General features: G+C 37.7%; 1 protein-coding gene across 1 annotated transcript; it reads right to left on the bottom strand.

The window, feature by feature from the left end:
* Positions 1-997: 997 nt before the first annotated feature.
* AKAP3 (A-kinase anchoring protein 3) lies at positions 998-21,723 on the bottom strand. Its single transcript, XM_035028426.1, has 2 exons — positions 18,724-21,723; positions 998-1,327 (listed from the first exon to the last, which is right to left on the bottom strand). The coding sequence occupies exons 1-2, from the start codon at positions 20,929-20,931 to the stop codon at positions 1,172-1,174; spliced, it is 2,364 nt and encodes a 787-aa protein (XP_034884317.1). The 5' UTR covers positions 20,932-21,723; the 3' UTR covers positions 998-1,171.
* Positions 21,724-22,459: the final 736 nt, after the last annotated feature.

Raw genomic sequence — 22,459 nt, 5'->3', positions numbered from 1 at the left:
CCAAAGGAAGGGAAGCTGAGTAAACAACAGGATATATTCACTCATCCATCACCCTCAAAATCTCATTTGGCTTTCTAGTCCTTCTCTGCATGAATACATAATCTCGATATGATTGTAATTATAGAATAGATACAATTTTATAAGAAACTTAAGATCATAACCTCATAAACAACATGGAAAATATACCTGGCTTTATAGTTTTCAATTACTTTGTAATATTTCATGAAGGAAGATACCGGATAATTGAAGCAATGGGGTGAGATAAGATCACCCAGGAAAGGTGAAACAGAATGAGAATAGCAGAGAGTCAAAAGAAAGTAGGAAAGATAAATATGCCAGGGGGTAACAGACTTAAATAGAGTCCCCAAGAGATGGAAAAAAAAAACACCCAAAAATTAGAAAAGGAGAAAGTTTCTAGAAAGATGAAAAATATAAAATTCCACAGAAAGGTCAGGATAAGAACAGAAAATGCCTCTTCAGTGGGGAGATATGGACACTAAATGAGAGAAGTGCCATAGCAGGTGATTTGTCCCAGGTCCTGTAGCCAGAAAAGTATAGAACTGGCAGTAGAACTCAGGTCTTCTGGACGTTTTTTTGACACTAGCTATCTTCAACCATGGATAAAGTTGAGGGAGACAATTGTTCTGCAACCCCCCAGAGAGAAGCGAAGAAGCCAAGTCCTCAGTATCATAATTTGAATGATTTAGGTTGAATAGAAAATATTTTGTGATTGGAATGGTTATAAATGCTAAAATAAATTGTGGCTTCTTATTCTTAGGAACACTTTAAGGCAGGGCATCTTCAAGTTGTGGCACAGATCGGATACATTAGAAACAGGATGTATGACCTTAGCCAGGGCCTCTCAGGCCAGCACTATTTTTCTTCTGCTATCCATCTGATTATTTTTTTAATTCCTGAAATTTCTTCACCTTATTTTCCCACTGGATCCCAAGGAAACATACATCTGGAGCCCTTTAATTGTAATTTTTTTAATTTTGTGTTCTTGTTTGCATGGACAGGAAAAGCTGCAAAATCCAGTGACTGGCATAAGATGACATGTCTTTGATGTGAGTGGTATGAAGATAATGTTAGGGCTCTTTAAGGATATGGAGAGGGGAACTGTGGAAGTAAGAAGGGAGGAGAAGAGGGGAAAGTGGTAGGTGGGCGCTGATCACAGGTTCACCATCAGCCAGTCCAGCAGCTGCAGCCGCGTAACATTTCCCAACGCCTCATCCAGCTGTCGCTCCTTCTCATAGCGCAGCACTGACTGCAGGACCTCACCGACACTGCGTCCTTTGTCCACAGCAGCAGCCGAGAGCTGAAGTAGCTGGGGAAAGGAAAGAAAAGCAGTAGTAGAGGGGCAGAGCATCCCAGAGCAGACAGGAAAGGGCCTGCCAAGGCTAGAACAAAGAGGCTGGGCAGACCTTGGTAAACTGCAGTAAAAAGGCCTCGCCATAACTGGCAAGTATGCAGCCTGTCTGACAGAAGAGAGTTATATCATCCTTAAAGAAGAGATGTTAGCATCCACCTGCCCATCATATGGAAATACAATTTCCCACTAAGACTAAATCTTGTTGCTTCCAGTGGGTGTTTGGTCAATGGTGGTCCTGTTTTCTTTTTCTCTCTCTTTTTTTTTTAAAGATTTATTTATTTGAGAGAGCGAGAATGAGAGAGAGAGAGAGAGTACATGAGAGGGGGGAGGGTTAGAGGGAGAAGCAGGCTCCTCGCCGAGCAGGGAGCCCGATGCGGGACTCGATCCAGGGACTCCAGGATCATGACCTGAGCCGAAGGCAGTCGCTTAACCAACTGAGCCACCCAGGCGCCCTGTGGTCCTGTTTTCTAAGAATTCTTAAGTTCTTAAATTCACTGTAATATCACGAAACAGTCTCCATCATTGTCCCAAGACCAAACAAGGGCAGGGGGAAATAGCCAGAGGACAAATGCACATGGTGCTTTCCATGCCCTATAGAACAGACAGCCTAGAATGCTAGAAAAGCAGGAAAGCGGCTTAGAGATCCATTCAGTCCCTGGAAGATGCAGCCCAGAAGGGTGGCAAGACTTGTCAGTAATACAGTGCTAGAAATTAGCAGAGGCAACATGCATGCCCAGGTTTCTGAACCCTATGTTTAGCTCTCTCTCCAAGCTTAAAATGAGAAAAATTAGCCAAAGCAATCATTCTAGCCATATGAACACAGTACATTGCCATTCATCTAAGTAACCAGATTTTTATTTTGTGTACACTGCACCTGACTCTCCGAGAGGAAGGAAAACAAACAGGCCAAATATCAGGAGCTTTTCCAAAAGGGGAAATTTCCATGAGAGAGACTAAAGTACACATGGATGTTCTTAAAACAAATGGAAGGACCAAGTCTTAACAAAGAGAAGATATAAAGAAGAACCAAATGAAAATTCTAGAACTAAAAAACACAAAATCAAAATGGACTAAATAGAATGAAGACAAGAGAGGAAAGTCAGTGAACTTAAAGACCGATTCATAGGGAAAACACACACACACACACACACACTGAACAATATAAGAGATTGATTAAACTTTCTTCAATTAAACCTCTTTGAAAAAATAAAGAGAGCTCAGGGGCCTGTGGAACAATACTAAAGGTCTTATATTTATGTCATTAGAATTCCAGGAGAGGAGAAAAGTGTGGTGCTTGAAGAAATAATGGATGAATGTTTCCCCAGTTTGCCAAAAGATATAACTGACAAATTAAAAAAGCTCAGTGAGCCTAAAATAAGATAAACCCAAAGAAATTCACTTTAGGACCTGTCATAATCAAATTGCTAAAAATTAAAGAAAAGGAAAAAATATGAAAGCAGCCAGAGAAAATGCTGCATAATTTATAAGAGAAAAATTCAAATGACAGCAGATTCCTGATCAGAAACCACAGAAGTCAGGATATGATATAACACTTTTAAGCACTAAAAAGAACGGCCAAATCAGAATTCTATATCAAAAATTATACTTCAGGAATAAGATCCAAAAAAATTTTCAGATTAAAGAAAACTAAAAGAAGTCATTTCATTGCCAGAAAATGTGTTCGAAGGAAGCTGGGAACATCAGGAATGAATGAAAAACAACAGAAACAGTAAAAATCTCAATATAAATAAGAAGTTATTTTTCTCAGTTCTTTAAAATATGGGCATACCTTGAAGATACTGTGGGTTCAGTTCGAGACCACCACAATAAAATGATATCACAATAAGGCGAGTCAAAGTTTTTGGTTTCCCAGTTCGTATAAAAGTTTTGTTTACATTATTAAGTGTGCAATAGCATATGTCTAAAAAACTATGTACATAATTAAAAAAATACTTTATTGCTAAAATATGCCAACCATCATCTGAGTTTCCGGTGAGTTTTAAACACTGACTACAGATAACCATAACAAATATAATGAAAAAGTTTGAAATAGTGTGAGAATTACCCAAATTGACACAGAGACACAGAGTGAGCAAATGTTGTTGGAAAAGTGGTGCCAATAGACTTGCTTGACACAGGGTTGACACCAACCTTCAAATTTGTAAAGAACGCAATATTTGCAAAGCACAATAAAGCGAAGCAAAATAAAATGAGGTACAGCTGTATGTTTATAATTGAGAGCAAAAATAACATTGTCTATGGATTTTTCCAGTATACGTAAGATTATATAAAATAACTACAACATAAGGGGGACGGTAATGAGACTGATAGAATTACGATTTCAGTACCACAGTTTAAGTGGTAACTATTGATTTTACATAGACTCTGAAAAGTCAATGTCTATTGTAATCCTTAGAGAAACTACTTAAGAAAACAATACAAAGACATAGAGTCAAAAACACAATAGATAAATTAAAATGGAATTCTAAAAAAAAAGGTTAATAATCTAAAAGAAGGCAACAAATGGGGGAAAAGGAGGCAAATTAGAACAGTGGACCCAAATCCAAACATATCGATAATTAGGCTAAATGTAAATGGTATAAACACACCAGTTGTCAGAATGGATTAAAAAGACCCAACACCATATGTTACCTACAAAAACACTCTCTTCAAATGATATAGGTAATTTAAAAGTAAAATTATTGAAAAAAATGTATCATTGGGACACCAATCAAAAGAAAGCTAGAACCTCAGCATTTATGGTCAATTGATTTTTTTATGAAGGGGAAAGATAATTCAAAAGGGCCAGATATCCATTTGTCTTTCCAACAAATGATGCTGAGACAACTGTATATCCATATGCAAAAAATGAACTTAGATGCCTACCTCATTATACATAAAAATGAACTCAAAATGGATCACAGACCTAAATATAAGAGCTGAAATTATCAAACATTTAGAAGAAAACAAAGGAGAAAATCTTCATGGCCTTGGGTTAGGTCAGGGTTTCTCAGTCTGGCACTATTTACCTTATGGGCCAGGTAATTCTTTTGTTGCAGGCTGTCCTGTGCATTCTAGGATGCTTAGCAGCATTCTTGGCCTCTACCACTAGACCCAAGTAGCAACTCCCCTCACAGCTGACGCAGTTGAGAACTACTGGGGTAGGCAAAGATTTATTAGATAAAACATCAAAAGCCCAAGAACAGACTGAGAGAAAATGTGTGCAAATCATGTATACCTCATAAAGGACTTGTATCCGAATATATAAGGGGTTCTTTTTTTTTCAGAATATATAAGGAATTCTTTTAACTTGATAACAAGAAGAAAACAACCCAGTCTATGAACCCTGAGAAACAAACTGAGGGTTCTAGAGGGGAGGGGGGTGGGGGGACGGGTTAGCCTGGTGATGGGTATTAAAGAGGGCACGTTCTGCATGGAGCACTGGGTGTTATATGCAAACAATGAATCATGGAACACTACATCAAAAACTAATGATGTAATGTATGGTGATTAACATAACATAATAATAATAAAAAAGAAAACAACCCAGTCAAAATATGGGCAAAAGATTCACACAGATAACTCACCAAAGAATATATATGAATGGCTAATGAGCACACAAAATGATGTTCAACATTTTTAGTCATTTTAATGTAGGTCTATCAAATTAAATCTAGAGTGAGATACCATTATAAGAGCTATAACAAAAAAAAGAATAATGTTGATGAGAATGTGGAGAAACTTAAACCCACATAAATTGCTAGTGGGAATGTAAAATGGTACAGTCATCTTGGAAAAGTTTGGCAGTTTCTTAAGAATTATACTTACCTTAAAATGTAGCAATCCTACTCCTTATTAGCCAAGAGAAATGAGAACATATGTCCACACAAAGACTTGTATGTGAATATTCATAGCAGTATTATTCATAATAGCAAAGGAGTAAAAACAATCCAAATGCCCATTAGCTAGTGAATGGATAAACAAAATGCAGTACAGCCATTTCATGAAATACTATTCAGCAATAAAAAGGAATGAACTGATACATACTACAACATGGATAAACCTCAAGAACATTATGTTAAATGTGAAGAGCCAGATGTAAAAGAGCCATATTTTATTTTATTTTATTTTATTTTATTTATTTTATTTTATTTTATTTTATTTTAATTTTATGGCTCCATTATATAAAATGACAAAGAGGTAAATCTATAATGATGGAAAACAGGTAAATGGATACTTGTGGCTGGGGGATAGAAACAGAAATGTACCCTAGAAAGTTCTGAGATAGAGAAATAAGGAGTCCCTAGTCTTATCATATATTAAAACACATTATAGAATAACAGTAATTAAAACAGTATGCTATTAAAATAGTAAGAGTAGACAATTCAATGGAACAGAACAGAAAATTCAAGAAAAGAACCAAAGACAGGTAGCCATCTGGAAAAAAAATTAGAGGTTGCATCCCTACCTCATACTTAAATAAAAATGAATTGAAAATGGATCAAAGTCTTAAATATTTTTAAAAAATCATAAAAGTACTAGAAGAAAACATGGGTAAGTTTTGTTAATATGTTGTAGTGTAGAATGTTTTCTAAAATATGACACAAAATCCGGGAAAAAAGTTGAAAAATTACTTAGATTTGACTACATAAACATTTTAAAAATATATGACAAAAACAAAATAAAAATACAAATGACAAAAAATTGTATTTAATATCATAAAGGCTAATTTTATTATGTATATAAAACTCTTAACAGATCAATAAGAAAAAGACTAGCAACCCAGTAGAAAAATTGGCAGAGGTTTTGAACAATTCATCCATGAAAAAGGAAATTCAAGTGGTTCTTAAACATATAAAGAGATATTTATCCTCATTCCTAATAAGACATGTGCAAAGAAAGGCAACATTCAGCAAAGATAAAAATTTTGGCACTCATTGTGGGACAAAGCATGGGAAATGGGCATTCTCATGTTGCTTTAATAGATGTGCAAATTGGTACAAGCTCAATGGAAGGCAATTTGGAAATATATATCTAATACACAAATACATTTTTCACAGACATCTTGAAATTCCTTTCCTAGGTATTTAGCACATACAGAGATGTTTGAATCTGTGCATTCAGCATTGCTGAAATATTAGCAACTGAAATGTCCATACCTATGTATGTGTGGTTAAGTACAGAGTCTTCATACAATAATATGTAGCTACTAAAAAGAATGTGGCAGCTAAATATGTTGCAGAACAGAATATATATATATATAGTACTAACATTTGTGACTTAAAGAAAAAAATATATATACCTTTAAGTATTTGCTTGTGTATGCATATGTATTTCTGGAAGGATAAAGAAGAAATTGATCAGAAAGTTTTTCTCCAGGGAGGGAAATGGGATGGGAGATAAGGATAGGAAAAAAAAAAACTTAATTTTCACTGTGCCTTTTGTGCCTTTGGATATAATACTATGCACATATTATCTAGTCAAACATGGATACAAATTTGTTTAAAGGAATTGGGTTCATGGGGATTCCAATGTTACTGCATCAGCATGAGAGTATTTCCATATATTTATTAAATCTCTTTCCATGGGGTGCCTGGGTGGCTCAGTCATTAAGCGTCTGCCTTTGGCTCAGGTCATTATCCTAGGGTCCTGGGATCAAACCCTGCTTCTGGCTCTATTTCAAAATAATATAAAACCAGAATGTATTATGTATATTATGTATGCTGGGCTTGACTTAAAAGATGGATATAGAACAAAAACATTTCACACATTATACACATGAAACCTATGCTCCTTTTTAGATTTTTTTTTCATTAGCTTTTGTGAAAATAGCCCCCTCTGTTAACTGTTATGTACCAAAATAGTTGTCTGTTTTACAGACTGGGAAAACTGTAAAAGAACTCAGGGATGTATCTCAGATTGGAACCCCATGTTCTGTCCTCTAGCCCAAACTTAATTGTGCACACATATGACCTGCGAATTTTGCTAAAATTGAATTTCTAGTTCAGTAGGGCAGGAGTGGAGCTTGATTCTGTACTTATAACAAGCCCCCAGGTGATGCAAATGCTGTTAGTCCACAGACCCACTTTGAATAGCAAGTCTATAAATCATACAGTTTCTTGTTTAGTAAAGCCTTATCTGGATATTATACAATCCCGTGTCTCCCCAGGCATCCGATAAATCAAGTAACCCAGTTATAAGGATTACTAATGCCACTTATTAAACAGAGAAAATCCCTCCTGGTTTCTATGAGGATGAATTATTTTTATAAATAATTCCAGCTTCTTGTGCCATGCTTACTACTTAATTGGTGCTATTCCATTTCTCTCAATTGAGATGAAGTTATCAAAAGTCCTAAGTGTGTGTGTGTGTATGTGTTGTAGGGATGCTCTGTTTCTTAATTCCTCTACATTACCATGAAGCAGCAACTTGCATAAATACTCATGCTTTCCAGCCTCAAAATTTCCTTTCAGAGGAGGATTCAAAATGACAGCATAAAAAGATCCTGAACTCACCTCCTCCCACAAACACAACAAATCTACAGCTACATATGGAATAATTCCCTCTGAAAAGGACCCCAAAGCCAACTAAACAGTGCTTCCATAAGAAAGAATAAAAGAGCCACATCAAGATGGGTGGGAGAGGGGCGGCTGGGTGGCTCAGTCGTTAAGCGTCTGCCTTTGGCTCAGGTCATGATCCCAAGGTCCTGGGATCGAGCCCCGCATCAGGCTCCCTGCTCCGCGGGAAGTTTGTTTCTCCCTGTCTTACTCCCCCTGTTTGTGTTCCCTCTCTCACTGTGTCTCTGTCAAATAAATAAATAAAATATTAAAAAAAAAAAAAAAGATGGGTAGGAGAAACAGAGACATGGTCTAGCAATAAACCTGACCCTAGGCACAGTGACCTAAATCAGGAGGAATCTCATAAAATGGAGCTTGTCCCTGAGGAATGCGGGGTCTGTGCCCCATATCAGGCACCCCAACCCTTAGGAACTGCACCAGAAAAATAAGCCCCCAAAGTGTCTGGCCTTAAAAACCAATACTTCCAGGAGAACCAAAAGGCTATAGGGAATGAAAAATCTGCTTTTAAAGGGTTTGTACACAAACCCACTCATCCTGGAACCTAGCACAAAAGTAACAGTTTGAAAGGCTCCTAGACTATATGCAAAGAAGACTCATTTCTTCATCTGCCAGAGAGGCAGAAACTTTCTGGTACTCTCTTTGTGGATGAAGGCACTGGCAGGAGCTGTTTTTGTGTTTTCCTTCCGCCTTGTTTGTGCCATTTGAGTGGATGCCCTCTTCTCACACCACCTTCTAGCCTGCTAGCTCCAGTGGGAGCACCCAGTTCCTGCACACTGCAGCCACAGCTCACCATGCCACAGTCAGTGGATAGGCACAAATCACACAGGGGATGCTCTTTGAGAACCTGGCTCTGGTGGCCAAAGGGGATTGCATTTCTGGGTCCTAGGGGTCTGAAACAATCAGAGAGAGTCTTTGGCAAGCTACCACCCTATGGTACTGCACAGACAGCCCACTAAAACATCCAGTCTTCATGTGGAAAAGGCCTATCTTCTTGTCCTGGAACTTCAGCGTGAGGGGCAGGCTTCAGGTTTGCCACACACCCAGAGGTTACAGAGGCACCCCCAAAGAACATAGGCAGGGAGACACCATATTTTTGCCCAGTCCCTTGGCCTTACCACAGTTTATTGATACCTCCTTAAAAGGAGCTTATGTGCATGTCTAAATACACGATTTTTGCAAGTGTTGCCCAGGAATACCTCCAGATCTCCTAGTCTGGAAGTCATCAGGGATTGTAATTGTGGACCCCCAAGATTGTATATATTTACATACCTTAAAAGTTGCTGCCTGAGGATCTGGCTTACAATTAACTTGAAACTAGGCACTGTCTGAGATCCCTCCCTTTGGAACACTGACAGGTCTTGGCATAACCTCAAGAACTGTATTAAGAACAAATCAAGCAACAAATCAAAACTACAATGAGATACCACCTTACACCAGTCAGAATGGCTAAAATTTACAATTCAGGAAACAATAGATGTTGGCAATGATGTGGAGAAAGGGGAAACCTCTTACACTGTTGGTGGGAATGCAAACTGGTGCAGCTACTCTGGAAAACAGTATGGAGGTTCCTCAAAAAAGTTAAAAATAGAACTACCTTATGACCCAGCAATTGCACTACTAGGTATTTATCCAAAGGATATAAACAGTGATTTGAAGGGGCACATACACCCCAGTGTTTATAGAAGCAATGTCCACAGTAACCAAAATATGGAGAGAGCCCAGACGTCCATCAACAGATGAATGGGTAAAGAAGATGTGATGTACATAGTATATATAATGGAATATTACTCAGCCATCAAAAAGAATGAAACCTTGCCATTTGCAATGACGTGGATGGAGCTAGAGGGTATTATGCTAAGTGAAATAAGTCAGTCAGAGAAAGACAAATACCATATGATTTCACTCATGTGAAATTTAAGAGACAAAACAGATGAACATAGGGGAAGGGAAGGAAAAATAAGATAAGATAAAAACAGAGAGGGAGACAAACCATAAGAGACTCAACTATAGGAAACAAACTGAGGGTTGCTGGAAGGGAGGTGGGTGAGGGGATGGGGTAATTGGGTAATGGGCATTAAGGGTGGCACTTGAAGTAATGAGCACTGGGTGTTACATGTAATTGATGAATCACTAAATTCTACCTCTGAAACTAATAATAATACAGTATATGTTAATTAAATTAAAGTCAAATAAAAAATTTAAAAACAAAAAGAAAATCACTAAAGTCTGAGAAACAACCAAAAGCTAAGGCACAGTTGAACAATAAGGTTCATCTCCTACATGAGGCTACAACTCCTTCACGACTGGGAAAGATAGCTGTTTCACCTAATACCTAGAAACAAATATAAATACCTAAAGAGTCACACAAAATGAAAAGACAGAGGAATATGTTCCAAATGAAAGAATAAAACAAAACCTCAGAAAGAGACCATAGCGAAAGGGAGATAAGTAATCTACCTGATAAAGAGTTCAAATTAATGGTCATAAAGATGCTCACTGAACTCAGGAGGAGAATGGATAAACACAGTGAGAACTTCAATAAAAAGATGGAAAATATAAGAAAGTACCAGACAAAAGTCACAGAGCTGAAGAATTCAATAGTTAAACTGAAAAATACACTAGAGGGGTTCAACAGAAGATTAGATGAAGTAGAACAGATCAGTAACCCAGAAGACAGCACTGGAAATGACCCAATCAGAACAGCAAAAAGAAAAATAAATTTCAAAAAGTAAGGATATCTTAAGAGACCTGCAGGACAATATCAAGCAGAATAACATCTTCATTATAGGGGTCCCAGAAGAAGAGAGAGAAAAAACAGGAGAAAATATATTTTAAAAATTAATGGCTAAAAACTTTACTAACCTGGGGAAGGAAACAGACATCCAGTTCTAGGAAGCAAGGAAAGTTCTATATAAAATGAACCCAAAGAGATAATTTAATTTATAATTAAAATGTCAAAACTTAAAGATAGAGAATATTAAAGCAGCAAGAAAAAAAAAACTTTTCTTTTAGAAGAGAAAATAGAAGGGAGCCCCCACAAGACTATCAGTAGATTTTTCAGCAAAAACTTTGCAGGCCAGAAGAGAATGGTATGATATATTCAAAGTGCTGGAGGAAAATTGAGATTGAGAAGAGTTACCTTGCAAGGTTATCAATCAAAATTGAAGGGGAGATAGTTTCCCAGAAAAGCAAAAACTAAAAAAGTTCATTACCACTAAACTTGCCTTATAAGAAATATTAAAGGAACTTCTTTAAGCTAAAAATGAAATGCACTAACTAGTAACAAGAAAACATATGAAAGTAAAAATCTCACTGGTAAATGCAAATATAAGTAAAGGTAGTGGATTAACTATTTATAAAGCTAATGTAAAGGTTAAAGGTTAAAAAATGACTTGAGGAACCTCCATACTGTTTTCCAGAGTGGCTGTACCAGTTTGCATTCCCATCAACAGTGTAAGAGGGTGGAACATAAGGAATAGTGAGGAGGACCACAAGGGAAGGGAGGGAAAACTGAATGGGAAGAAATCGGAGAGGGAGACAAACCATGAAAGACTCTGGACTCTGGGAAACAAACTGAGGGTTACAGAGGGGAGGGGGTGGAGGGATGGGGTAACCGGGTGATGGGTATTAAGAATTAAGGCATGTGTGGTGATGAGACAGGGTGTTATATGCAACTAATGAATCATTGAACACTACATCAAAAACTAATGATGTATTGTATGTTGGCTAATTGAACATAATTAAAAAAAAATGTTAAAAGACAAAAGTAGCAAAATTACCTGTAACTATAATAATAGTTAAGGGACATACAAAATAAAATGATGTAAAATAAGACATCAAAAACAAAAAGAACATGGTGGGGAGTAAAAATGTAGAATTTTAAAAATGTGCTCAAACTTAAGATGCTATCAACCTAAAATAGACTGTTGTATATATAGGATGTTATATGCAAACCTCATGGTAACCATAATGCAAAAATCTATAGTAGATACACATAAGACAATGAGAAAGAAATCTAAACATAACACTAAAGAAAATCACTAAACCACAGGAAAAGAAAGCAAGAGAAGAAAGGAACAGAGAGGAACTACAAAAACTGAAAGTAATCAACAAAATGGATAAGAAAAACAAGACCCATCTCTTTGTTGCCTGCAAGAGATTTACTTCATCTAAGGACACACATATAGAGCTCAAATAAAATCAGAAACAAAAGAGAGAAGTTCCAATTGATACCACAGAAATACAAAGGATCATAGACTACTTTGAAAATCTACAGGCCAACAAACTGGGACAACCTAGAAGAAATGGATAAATTCCTAGAAACAAGTAATCTTTCAAGATTGGATCAGGAAGAAAATCTGAATAGACTGATTACTAGCAAGGTGATTGAGTCAGTAATTAAAAGCCTCCCAAAAAACAAAAGTCTAGGACCAGATGGCTTCACAGGTGAATTCTACCAGACATTCAAAAAAATTTAATACCTAGCTTTCTCAAAGTCTTCCAAAGAATTGAAGAGGAGAGAATACTTCCAAACTCATTTTACAAGGCCAGCATTATACTGATACCAAGATCAGATAAGGACACCAGAAAAAAGGAAAATCACAGGCCAATATCCATAATGAACATAGATGCAAAATCCTCAACAAAATATTAGTAAAACAAATTCAATAGTACAATGAAAGAGTTATATACCATGCTCAAGTGGGATTTATTCTGAGGATGCTAGGATGGCTCAACATTTGCAAATCCATCAATATGATATACCACACTAACAAAATGAAGGATAAAAATTATATGATCTCAATAGATGCAGAAAAAAGCATGTGACAAAATTTATTACCCATTTATGATTTAAAAAACACTCAACAAAGTGGGTATAGAAGGAACCTACCTCAATATAATGAAGGCTATATATGACATGCCCACAGCTAATGCCATAATCAATGTTGAACAGCTGAAAGCTTTTCCTCTAAGATCAGGAACAAGATAAGAAAGCCCATTCTTGGACTTTTATTCAACATATTATTGGAAGTCCTAGCCACAGCAGTTAGGCAAGGAAAAGAAATGAAGGGCATCCAAATCAGAAAGGAAGAAGCAAAACTGTCTCTAATTACAGATGACATGGTAATATATACAGAAAACACTAAAGACTCCACCAAAAACCTGTTAGAACTAATATACGAATTCAGTAAAACTGCAGGAAAAAAATCAATACACAGAAATCTGTTTTGTTTTTATACAATAATAACAAACTATCAAAAAGAGAAATTAAAATAATCCCATTTACAACTGCATCAAGAAGAATAAAATACCTAGAAATAAATTTAACCAAGAAAGTGAAAGAACTGTGAAATGAAAATTACAAGACACTGATAAAAGAAATTGAAGACGACACAAATAAAAGTAAAGATATTCTGTGCTCATGCATCAGAAGAACTAACACTGTTAAAATGTCCATACAGATTCAAAGCAATATATCAAAATCCCAGTGGCATTTTTCACAAAACTAGAATAATTCTAAAACTTGTACAGAACCACAAAAGACTCCAAATAGCCAAAGCAGTCTTGAGAAAGAAAAAACAAATCTGGATTTATCATGCTCCCTGATTTTAAACTGTACTGCAAAGCTATAGTAATCAAAAGCATATGGTATTGCCACTAAAAACAGACACATACATCAGTGGAACAGAATAGAGAGCCCAGAAATAAACCCACATACATATAGTCAATTAATTTACAAAAAAAAAAAAAAAGCCTGGAATATGCAACAGGGAAAGGTCAGTTTTATTTAATAAATGGTGCTTAGGAAACCGGACAGCCACATGGAAAAGTATGAACCTAGACCACTATCTTACACTGTATAAAAAATTAACTCAAAATGGATTAAATACTTGAATATAAGACCTGAAACCATAAAATTCCTAGAAGGAAACATAGGCAGTAAGCTCCATTACATTGGTTTTAGTGATTTTTTTTTTTTTTTGAGTCTGATTCCAAAGGTAAGGCAAACAAAAGCAAAAATAAACACATAGGACTATATCAAATAAAAAGCTTCTGTGGAGCAATGGAAACCATCAACAAAATGAAAAGGCAACCTACTGGATGGGAGAAGATATTTACAAATTACACATCTGATAAGGGGTTAATATCCAAAATATATGACAAACTCATACAACTCAACAACAAAAAACAACCTGATTAAAAAATGAGTCAGACTTCAAGCTATATTACAAAGCTATGATCATCAAGACATCATGGTACTGGCACAAAAACAGACACATAAAAAAAAAAAAACAAAAAAACCCAGACACATAGATCAATGGAACAGAACAGAGAGCCCAGAAATGGACCCTTAACTCTATGGTCAACTAATCTTCAACAAAGCAGGAAAGAATATCCAGGGGAAAAGACAGTCTCTTCAAGAAATGGTGCTGGGAAAATTGGATAGCCACATGTAGAAGAATGAAACTGGACCATTCTCTTACACCATACACAAAGATAAACTCAAAATGGATGAAAGATCTCAATGTGAGACAGGAATCCATCAAAATCCTAGAGGAGAACATAGGCAGTAACCTCCTCCACATCGGCCATAACAACTTCTTTCAAGACATGTCTCTAAAGGCAAGGGAAACAAAAACAAAAATGAACTTTTGGGACTTCTTCAAGATAAAAAGCCTCTGCACAGCAAAGGAAACAGTCAACAAAACTAAGAGGCTACCCACGGAATGGGAGAAGATATTTGCAAATGACGTTTCAGATAAAGGGCTGGTATCCAAGATCTATAATGAACTTACCAAACCCAACAACCAAAAAACAAATAATCAAGTCAAAAAATGGGCAGAAGGCATGCACAGACACTTCTCCAAAGAAGACATACAAATGGCCAAGAGACACATGAAAAAATGTTCAACATCACTAGCCATCAGGGAAATGCAAATCAAAACCACAATGAGATACTACCTTACACCAGTTAGAATGGCAAAAATTAACAAAACAGGAAACAACAAATGTTAGCGAGGATGTGGAAAAGGGGGAACCCTCTTACACTGTTGGTGGGAATGCAAGCTGGTACAGCCACTCTGGAAAACAGTATGGAGGTTCCTCAAGATGTTAAAAATAGAGCTACCCTACGACCCAGCAATTGCACTATCAGGTATTTACCCCAAAGATACAGATGTAGTGAAAAGAAAGGGCACATACACCCCAATGCAATGTTCACAATAGCCAAACTGTGGAAGGAGCTGACATGCCCTTCAACAGATGAATGGATAAAGGAGATGTGGTTCATATATACAATGGAATATTACTCAGCCATCAGAAAGGATGAATACCCACCATTTGTATTGACATGGATGGAACTGGAGGGGATTATGCTAAGTGAAATAAGTCAAGCAGAGAAGGACAATTATCATATGGTTCCACTCATATATGGAACATAAGGAATAGCGCAGAGGACCACAGGGGAAGGGAGGGAAAACTGAATAGGAAGAAATCAGAGAGGAGGACAAACCATGAGGGACTCTGGACTCTGGGAAACAAACTGAGGGTTACAGAGGGGAGGGGGTGGGGGGATGAGGTAACCGGGTGATGGGTATTGAGGAGGGCATGTGTTATGATGAACACTGGTTGTTATACACAACTAATGAATCATTGAACACTACATCAAAAACTAATGATATTACCCTATGACCCAGCAATTGCACTACTGGGTATTTACCCCAAAGACACAGATGTAGTAAAAAGAAGGGCCATATGCATCACAATGTTCACAGCAGCAATGTCCACAATAGCCAAACTGTGGAAAGAGCAGAGATGCCCTTCAACAGATGAATGGATAAAGAAGATGTGGTCCATATATACAATGGAATATTACTCAGCCATCAGAAAGGATGAATACCCAACTTTTGCATCCACATGGATGGGACTGGAGGAGATTATGCTAAGTGAAATAAGTCTAGCAGAGAAAGTCAATTATCATATGGTTTCACTTATTTGTGGATCATAAGGAATAGCATGGAGGATATTAGGAGAAGGAAGGGAAAAATGAAGGGGGGGAATTGGAGGGGGAGACGAACCATGAGAGACTATGGACTCCGAGAAACAAACTGAGGGTTTTAGAGGGGGTGGGGGTGGGGGGATGGGCTGGCCCAGTGACAGGTATTAAGGAGGGCACATACTGCATGGAGCACTGGGTGTTATATGCAAATAATGAATCGTGGAACACTACATCAAAAACTAATAATGTACTATATGGTGACTAACATAACATAATAATAAAAAAAACTAATGATGTACTATTTGTTGGTTAACTGAACATAATAATAAAAAAATAAGACAGACAGACAAATATTACATGATTTCACTTATATGTGAAATCTAAAAAACAAATGAATAAACAAACAAACAAAAACCAAAGAGACTCTTTAATACAGAGAACAAACTGGGGGTTGCCAGAGGGAAGGAGGTTGGAGGATGGGCAAAACTGGTGAAAGAGATTAAAAGGTACAAAGTTCTAGTTATAAAGTCATGGAGATGAAAAGTCCAGCATAAGGAATATAATCAATAACATTGTAATAACCTTGTATGGTGGAAGATGGTGACTCCGCTTATTATGGTGTGCACTGAGTAATGTATAGAATTGTAAAGTTACTACTTTGCACACCTGAAACTAATATAGTGTGTGTTGACTATATTCAATAATAATACATTTAAAAAATACTGTAACAAAAAAATGGGCAGAAGATCGGAATAGACATTTTTTGAAAGAAGACAGATTGCCAACAGGGACATAAAAAGATGCTCAATATTACTAATTATCAGGAAAAAGCAAATCAAAACCACAATAAAATATTACCTCACACCTGTCAGAATGGCTATCATAAAAAAGGCAAGAAATAACAAGTGTTGGAGAAGATGCGGAGAAAAAGAAGTTCTCATACACTGTTGGTGGAAATGTAAATTGGTGCAGCCACTGTGGCAAATAGTATGGAGATTTTTCAAAAAATTAAAAGTAGAACTATCATATGATCCAGCAATTTCACTTCTGGGTATTTATCTGTAGAATACAAAAACACAAATTTGAAAAGCTGTATGTACCTCTATGTTCATTGCAGCATTTTTTACAGTAGCCAAGACGTGGAAACAACCCAAGTGTCCTTTGATGGATAAATGCATAAAGAAGGTATGGGCCGTGTGTGTGTGTGTGTGTGTGCACGCGTGCGCACGTATGCAATGAAATACTCCTCAGCCATAAAAAAGGAGAAAATCTTGCCAGTTGCGACAAGCCGGGGGTGGACCTTGAGGGTGTTATGCTAAGTGAAATAAGTCAGATAGAGAAAGACAAATACTGTATGATTTCACTTATGTGTGGAATCTAAAAAAAAAAAAAAAACCACAAACAAAAAACCCCAAATCTCATATACAGAGAATAATCTGGTGGTTACCAGAGGGAAACTGGGTTAGGGGTGGGTGAAATGGGTCAAGAGCTGAATTGTGGGGTGATGGATGGTAACTAGACCTTTGGTGATGATCACTTTGTAGTATATACAGATATCGAATTATAATGTACCCCTGAAACTGATATACAGGCATACGTGTTTTATTGTGTTTTGCTTATTGCACTTTGCAGAAACTGCATTTTTTACAAAGTGAAGGTTTGTGACAACCCTGCATTGAGTGAGTCTATTGCTGCTATTTTTCCAACAGCATTTCCTCACTCTTGGTCTCTGCATCCTATTTTGACAATTCTTGCAATATTTCAAACATTTTCGTTCTTATATTTGTTGTAGTGATCTTGACTAGTGATTATATTTGCTAAGAGCTCAGATGATGGTTAGCATTTTTAGCAATAAAGCATTCTTTAAATTTAAGTATGCACTTTTTAAAAAAGAAATAATGCTATCGCACACTTAATTGACTACAGTATGATATAAACATAACTTTTATATGCACTGGGAAACCAAAAAATTCATTTGACTTTGCTTTATTGCAGTGGTCTGGAACAGAACCCACAATGCCTTTGAGGTCTGCCTGTAAAGTTATATACCAATTTTACCAGACACATGCACAATTCTCTTCAGTAAGCAGTTCCAAGGCCTCATGGGGAGGAGCAAGGAGTTAGAAGGCACGTACTTACCTTTATCAGTAATAACAGTGATAGGTTGATTTCCCATCTGCCTTATTCTTTAGTCTTACTTCTCAATTGATTCAGAACTTAGAGTAAGGGGAAGAGGGATGTTATTTACTGAATCCTGTCAAATCCCCAACAGTTCCTAGACAACCAGCTGAGAGAGTAATGACAAGTTTGAAAGGGTATAAGCCTAGATCCTTTACCCTAACCTCCCACCCCGTCAGTACATTCCCGGGATGCCTCCCAGCAGCTCCTTCTCATTCTTAAGGCAATATGCTGTCCTATCCAAATTTCAGCCTGAGGCCCAGACCTTTATCTGACTCTTTTGCTAAGTCTCTTGGAGGTTTTTCATCTGTGCATTCCCACCAATATATGCAGAAAAAAGAATCAGATTTGATTATCACATATCATACACATATGATAAATCAATATCACATTTTATATATACTTATTCCTTTTTCCACTTTGATATGCCCAATTTTACTTTATCCATTATCTCGGCCAAGAGGCATCTTCAAATTCTTACTGTCCTCCTCCTACTCTTCTTGTAACTGTCTTCCCATTCAGAAAGAAAACAGAACTTTAAACCCTAATTAACCCTTAATAAATCTTCCCAAATTCCTCTGACTCTACTTCCTTACCTTCTCCTGGATTCCTTCGTCGCCACCAGCAATGTACAAAATAGGGACATTGAGTTCAGAGGCAGCTACCCACTGAAGTACAGCTTGGAGTTGCTTGTTCTGAACTGTATCACTTGGGCTATGATTGCTGGCAATCATTTTGGATGCTGCACATCCTTCAGGGGGCTGTCCTGACATACCTCTCAATTCATTATGAATAGCTTGATAGGCATTCTGCAGGAGAGTCTCTGCTGTCCCTGTGCCCTTGACTGGTAAGCACTCATATAAACTATCTGGGAAGGCTGAAGTTGGCCTGCTCGCATTCCCAGACTTATCATCTCCCAGCTCTGCCAAGGGAGAGTCACAGAACTTGGCAATAATGAGACATAACTTCATCACTGAGTCCATCAGATAGTCTACCATTTGCCCATTCATGTGGCCATCTAGCTGGCTAGCAACCATCTTGGTCAGCCCAGCAAAGGTACCACCAGCCTCATCGCCTTCACTTAATTTGATGGGAGAAGGGGTTACAGGTCTTTCACACTGGTGGCTATATTCTTCCTTAATTTGCTGTTCTGGCACCTTGGGTTCAGGGCTTTGGTCACTCTTGAAAATGGTCTCACCAAGCAAATTCCGGATGAAGTTAAAGAAAACACTCATTAGATCCTTCTTTTCTGCTTCTTCTTGGTCACCTCCCATTTGAGGAGACTTAGGGCGGGACTCATCAGAAACTACAGGGGACTTGCTGGCAGGCAAGTTGGTGCTGCCAGCAGCTTCAAGGAAGCTCTGTGCATCCATGCTTCCTCCCTGGGCCAGGTGGTATTGAATAAGAAGTAAGGCAGATACGATCAGGTCCTTGGCCCAGGAATCTGAATCACACATAAAATTCTCAGGTTTCTCTTGGTGATGCGTAGGGGGACTGAGGTTCCAAGTATCCAAAGGATGTCCCAGAGGAATGTCTGGTACAGGCTTGTACTGTTTGTTGGGAGCTGTAAATGTTGCCCTTTGGAAACCTGGAGATCTTCCTTCTTTTTGTTGATTTTTATGCCAAAAGGTCAATCCCTCTTTGATAATGTGTTCACCCAGAGTTTCGGCACAAGACTTCTCCTTCTCTGGTTTGGATGCAGGACAGTACATTTTTTCCCTCAATTTACCTTCAGATTTCATGGTTGCAAAGTTTACATTTCGGTTTTTAGGGTCACCCATTCCTTTCATGGAGACAAGGGAGTAACTCTCAGACTTGTCCTTAGTTTTCCTGATATTTTCAGGGGGTTTCTTTGTAAACATTACAGTGTATAGCTTACCCAGCATGGCATCCATGATATCTGTGGCCTTCTGGCTTCCGTGAGAGAATAAACTTCTTTTTACAGCTGAGACAAAGTCTGAATCAGTCATGAGGGTCCCTGTGACATTGTGGAGGTTCTTCATGAAGGAATCAATAAGATCTGAGACTACCTCTTTTGCATGCTTGAGCAGTACCTTCTTTAGCAGAATGGTGGCAATGGTTGTGTCCTTCACTTGGATCCTCAGTGTCTTCATGATGGAAACCATCATATCAGATACCACACTGTTAGCATAGGTCATGATCCCTTGACTAACAGAAGCTGTAAAGTCATCAGGCCTTTCTTGCCCTCTGAACATCCTTCTCTCCCCAGGTAAGGACCTTCCACCCTCTTTGGCATCACCTGCATTACAAAATTCAAACACTTCCTTGTAGAAGAAAGACTTCTTAGAAGGAGGCTTATCATCTGGACCCTTGCTTTCCTTGGTGCTATCCTTGATCTTCAGAGTGGTCTTATATTTCAAATTTGGGGGACTCTGTAATGATCCTGAGGCTCTGTCACCAGAGCCTGGAGCCTTATCTGAGGTAGCATTCTTGGAACATGCAGAGACAGTCTCATTCACCAGTTCTGATGCCACCGTACTCAAGCTTTTGTTGGGTGTGGGTTCATCTCCCATGTACAATGACTGATGGACACATTTGTTTTCAGAACCATCTATCCTCTCATTGATCTCCTTACGGGCCATGGCTATGACTAGATTTGTGAGGCGATTAGCATAGAAAGAAACTTCATCTACCGAACTCCCATTACCGAGATGGACACTGGCGCCCTGGATGGGGTTCTCTCTGTGAGTCATCTCAAAGTGCAATCGTCCTGGACTGCCCTTGTTGGTGGTATTGTAATAGTCCACAGAGAAACCCTTGCGGGGGTCTCCTAAGTCGCTCATTTCCCCACCCAGTGAGGGTTCTCCAGGCTTGAACTTAACATCTTGGAACCCTGCTGTGCTTTTTTCCAAATCTCTGCGGAGCCAGCTGAGCACTCTGATAGGATCAGTTGAGGCTTCCTTAAAAACAGACAAGGATTCATCCGACTATAACAAAGTAAAGACATGGGACATTCAGGACAACCTCGAAGATTTCATTACAAAAATGCTCACCTTTCTCAAGCCTTAACTGTGGTATCATCACAATAAAAGTAACCAACATTTATTAGGTACTTAGTATGTATCAGGCACTGTTCCAAGTATTTTAAGATTATTATCTCACTTAGCAGTATTCTTAAAAAAAAAAAGATTTTATTTGTTTAATAAAGAGAGAGAGCATGCGCATGAGTGAAGGGGAGGGGCAGAGGCAGAGGGAGAAGCAGACTCCCTGGAGAGCAGGGCTCCATCTCAGGACCCTGAGATCATGACCTGAGCCAAAGGGAGATGCTTAACTGACTGAGCCACGCAGGCGTCCCTCACTTAACATTATTCTTGCAGTAAACTTAAATATTAGCTCTCTTATTATCCACATTTTACAGAGGAAGGGACTGAAGAAAGGAGAGATCTAGTTAGTTACTTATCTGAGGTTATACAGTTAATCACTGATGGAGCAGGAGTTCCAACCCAGGCAGTCTGACTCTAGAGCCCATGCTCTCAGCCACTACATGATATTGCTTTTAACAATATATATCCTTAAGATCTGACAGCCATCTGATATGTAGCAGAGTTAGCATTTGAACTGAATCCAATTTTTCTTATATTTATATTACTTGCTATTTTCTATGGCTTATCTGTTTTTATTTAGATCTCTTATTAAAACTATAGTTTTAAAAAAATTAGAGAATTCAAGGACAATTGTGCATAATTAATCACTTTGCCAGGCTTAATACAAGCACGGTATTGATATGTTAAATGGCTTCCAATGAACTATTTGATATCACTTAAGTGAACAATCTAATTTTTAATTGAGGAGTTAATATCTGTGGACAATTTATTAGTTTTGAATGAATACAGATTCTTTAATGAACACTAGCTGTAATAAGCACATATACATATTTTTACATTTAAATATTACAATCTATAATTTTCACTTGAACATAGGCTAAATTAAGTATGTGAAAGTGTCCTATTTACTATCAAATGTAAAGGAGTACTGTCATTATATTAATGTCTATCTAGGAATGACTGCAAGTATTGCCCATCTTTAAAGAATAATTTGGCACTTTAATTACCAAGTGTCACATAAGTTACTAGCTACTATTTCTTAAATACTTGTGTTTGCCAGGCACTGTGCTCAGTGCTTTACACACATTATTTCACTTAGTCCTCATATACAGCCTCATAATACATGGAAGTATTACTGTTCTGGTTTCATAGATGAGAAAACTGTGGCTTAGAGAAGTAACATAAATTGGCTAGGATCTCACAGCTGCCACATGATGGAATTTAGTATTCAAATCCAGTTCTGACTCTAGAATTGGCTCTCTGCACC

The sequence above is a fragment of the Mirounga leonina genome, unplaced genomic scaffold (assembly GCF_011800145.1).
Source record: "Mirounga leonina isolate KUSES-001 unplaced genomic scaffold, KU_Mleo_1.0 Mir_201, whole genome shotgun sequence".
NCBI lineage: Eukaryota > Metazoa > Chordata > Mammalia > Carnivora > Phocidae > Mirounga > Mirounga leonina.
Note: the sequence above shows the minus strand (reverse complement) of the source record. Positions and strands in the feature narration are given on the sequence as shown.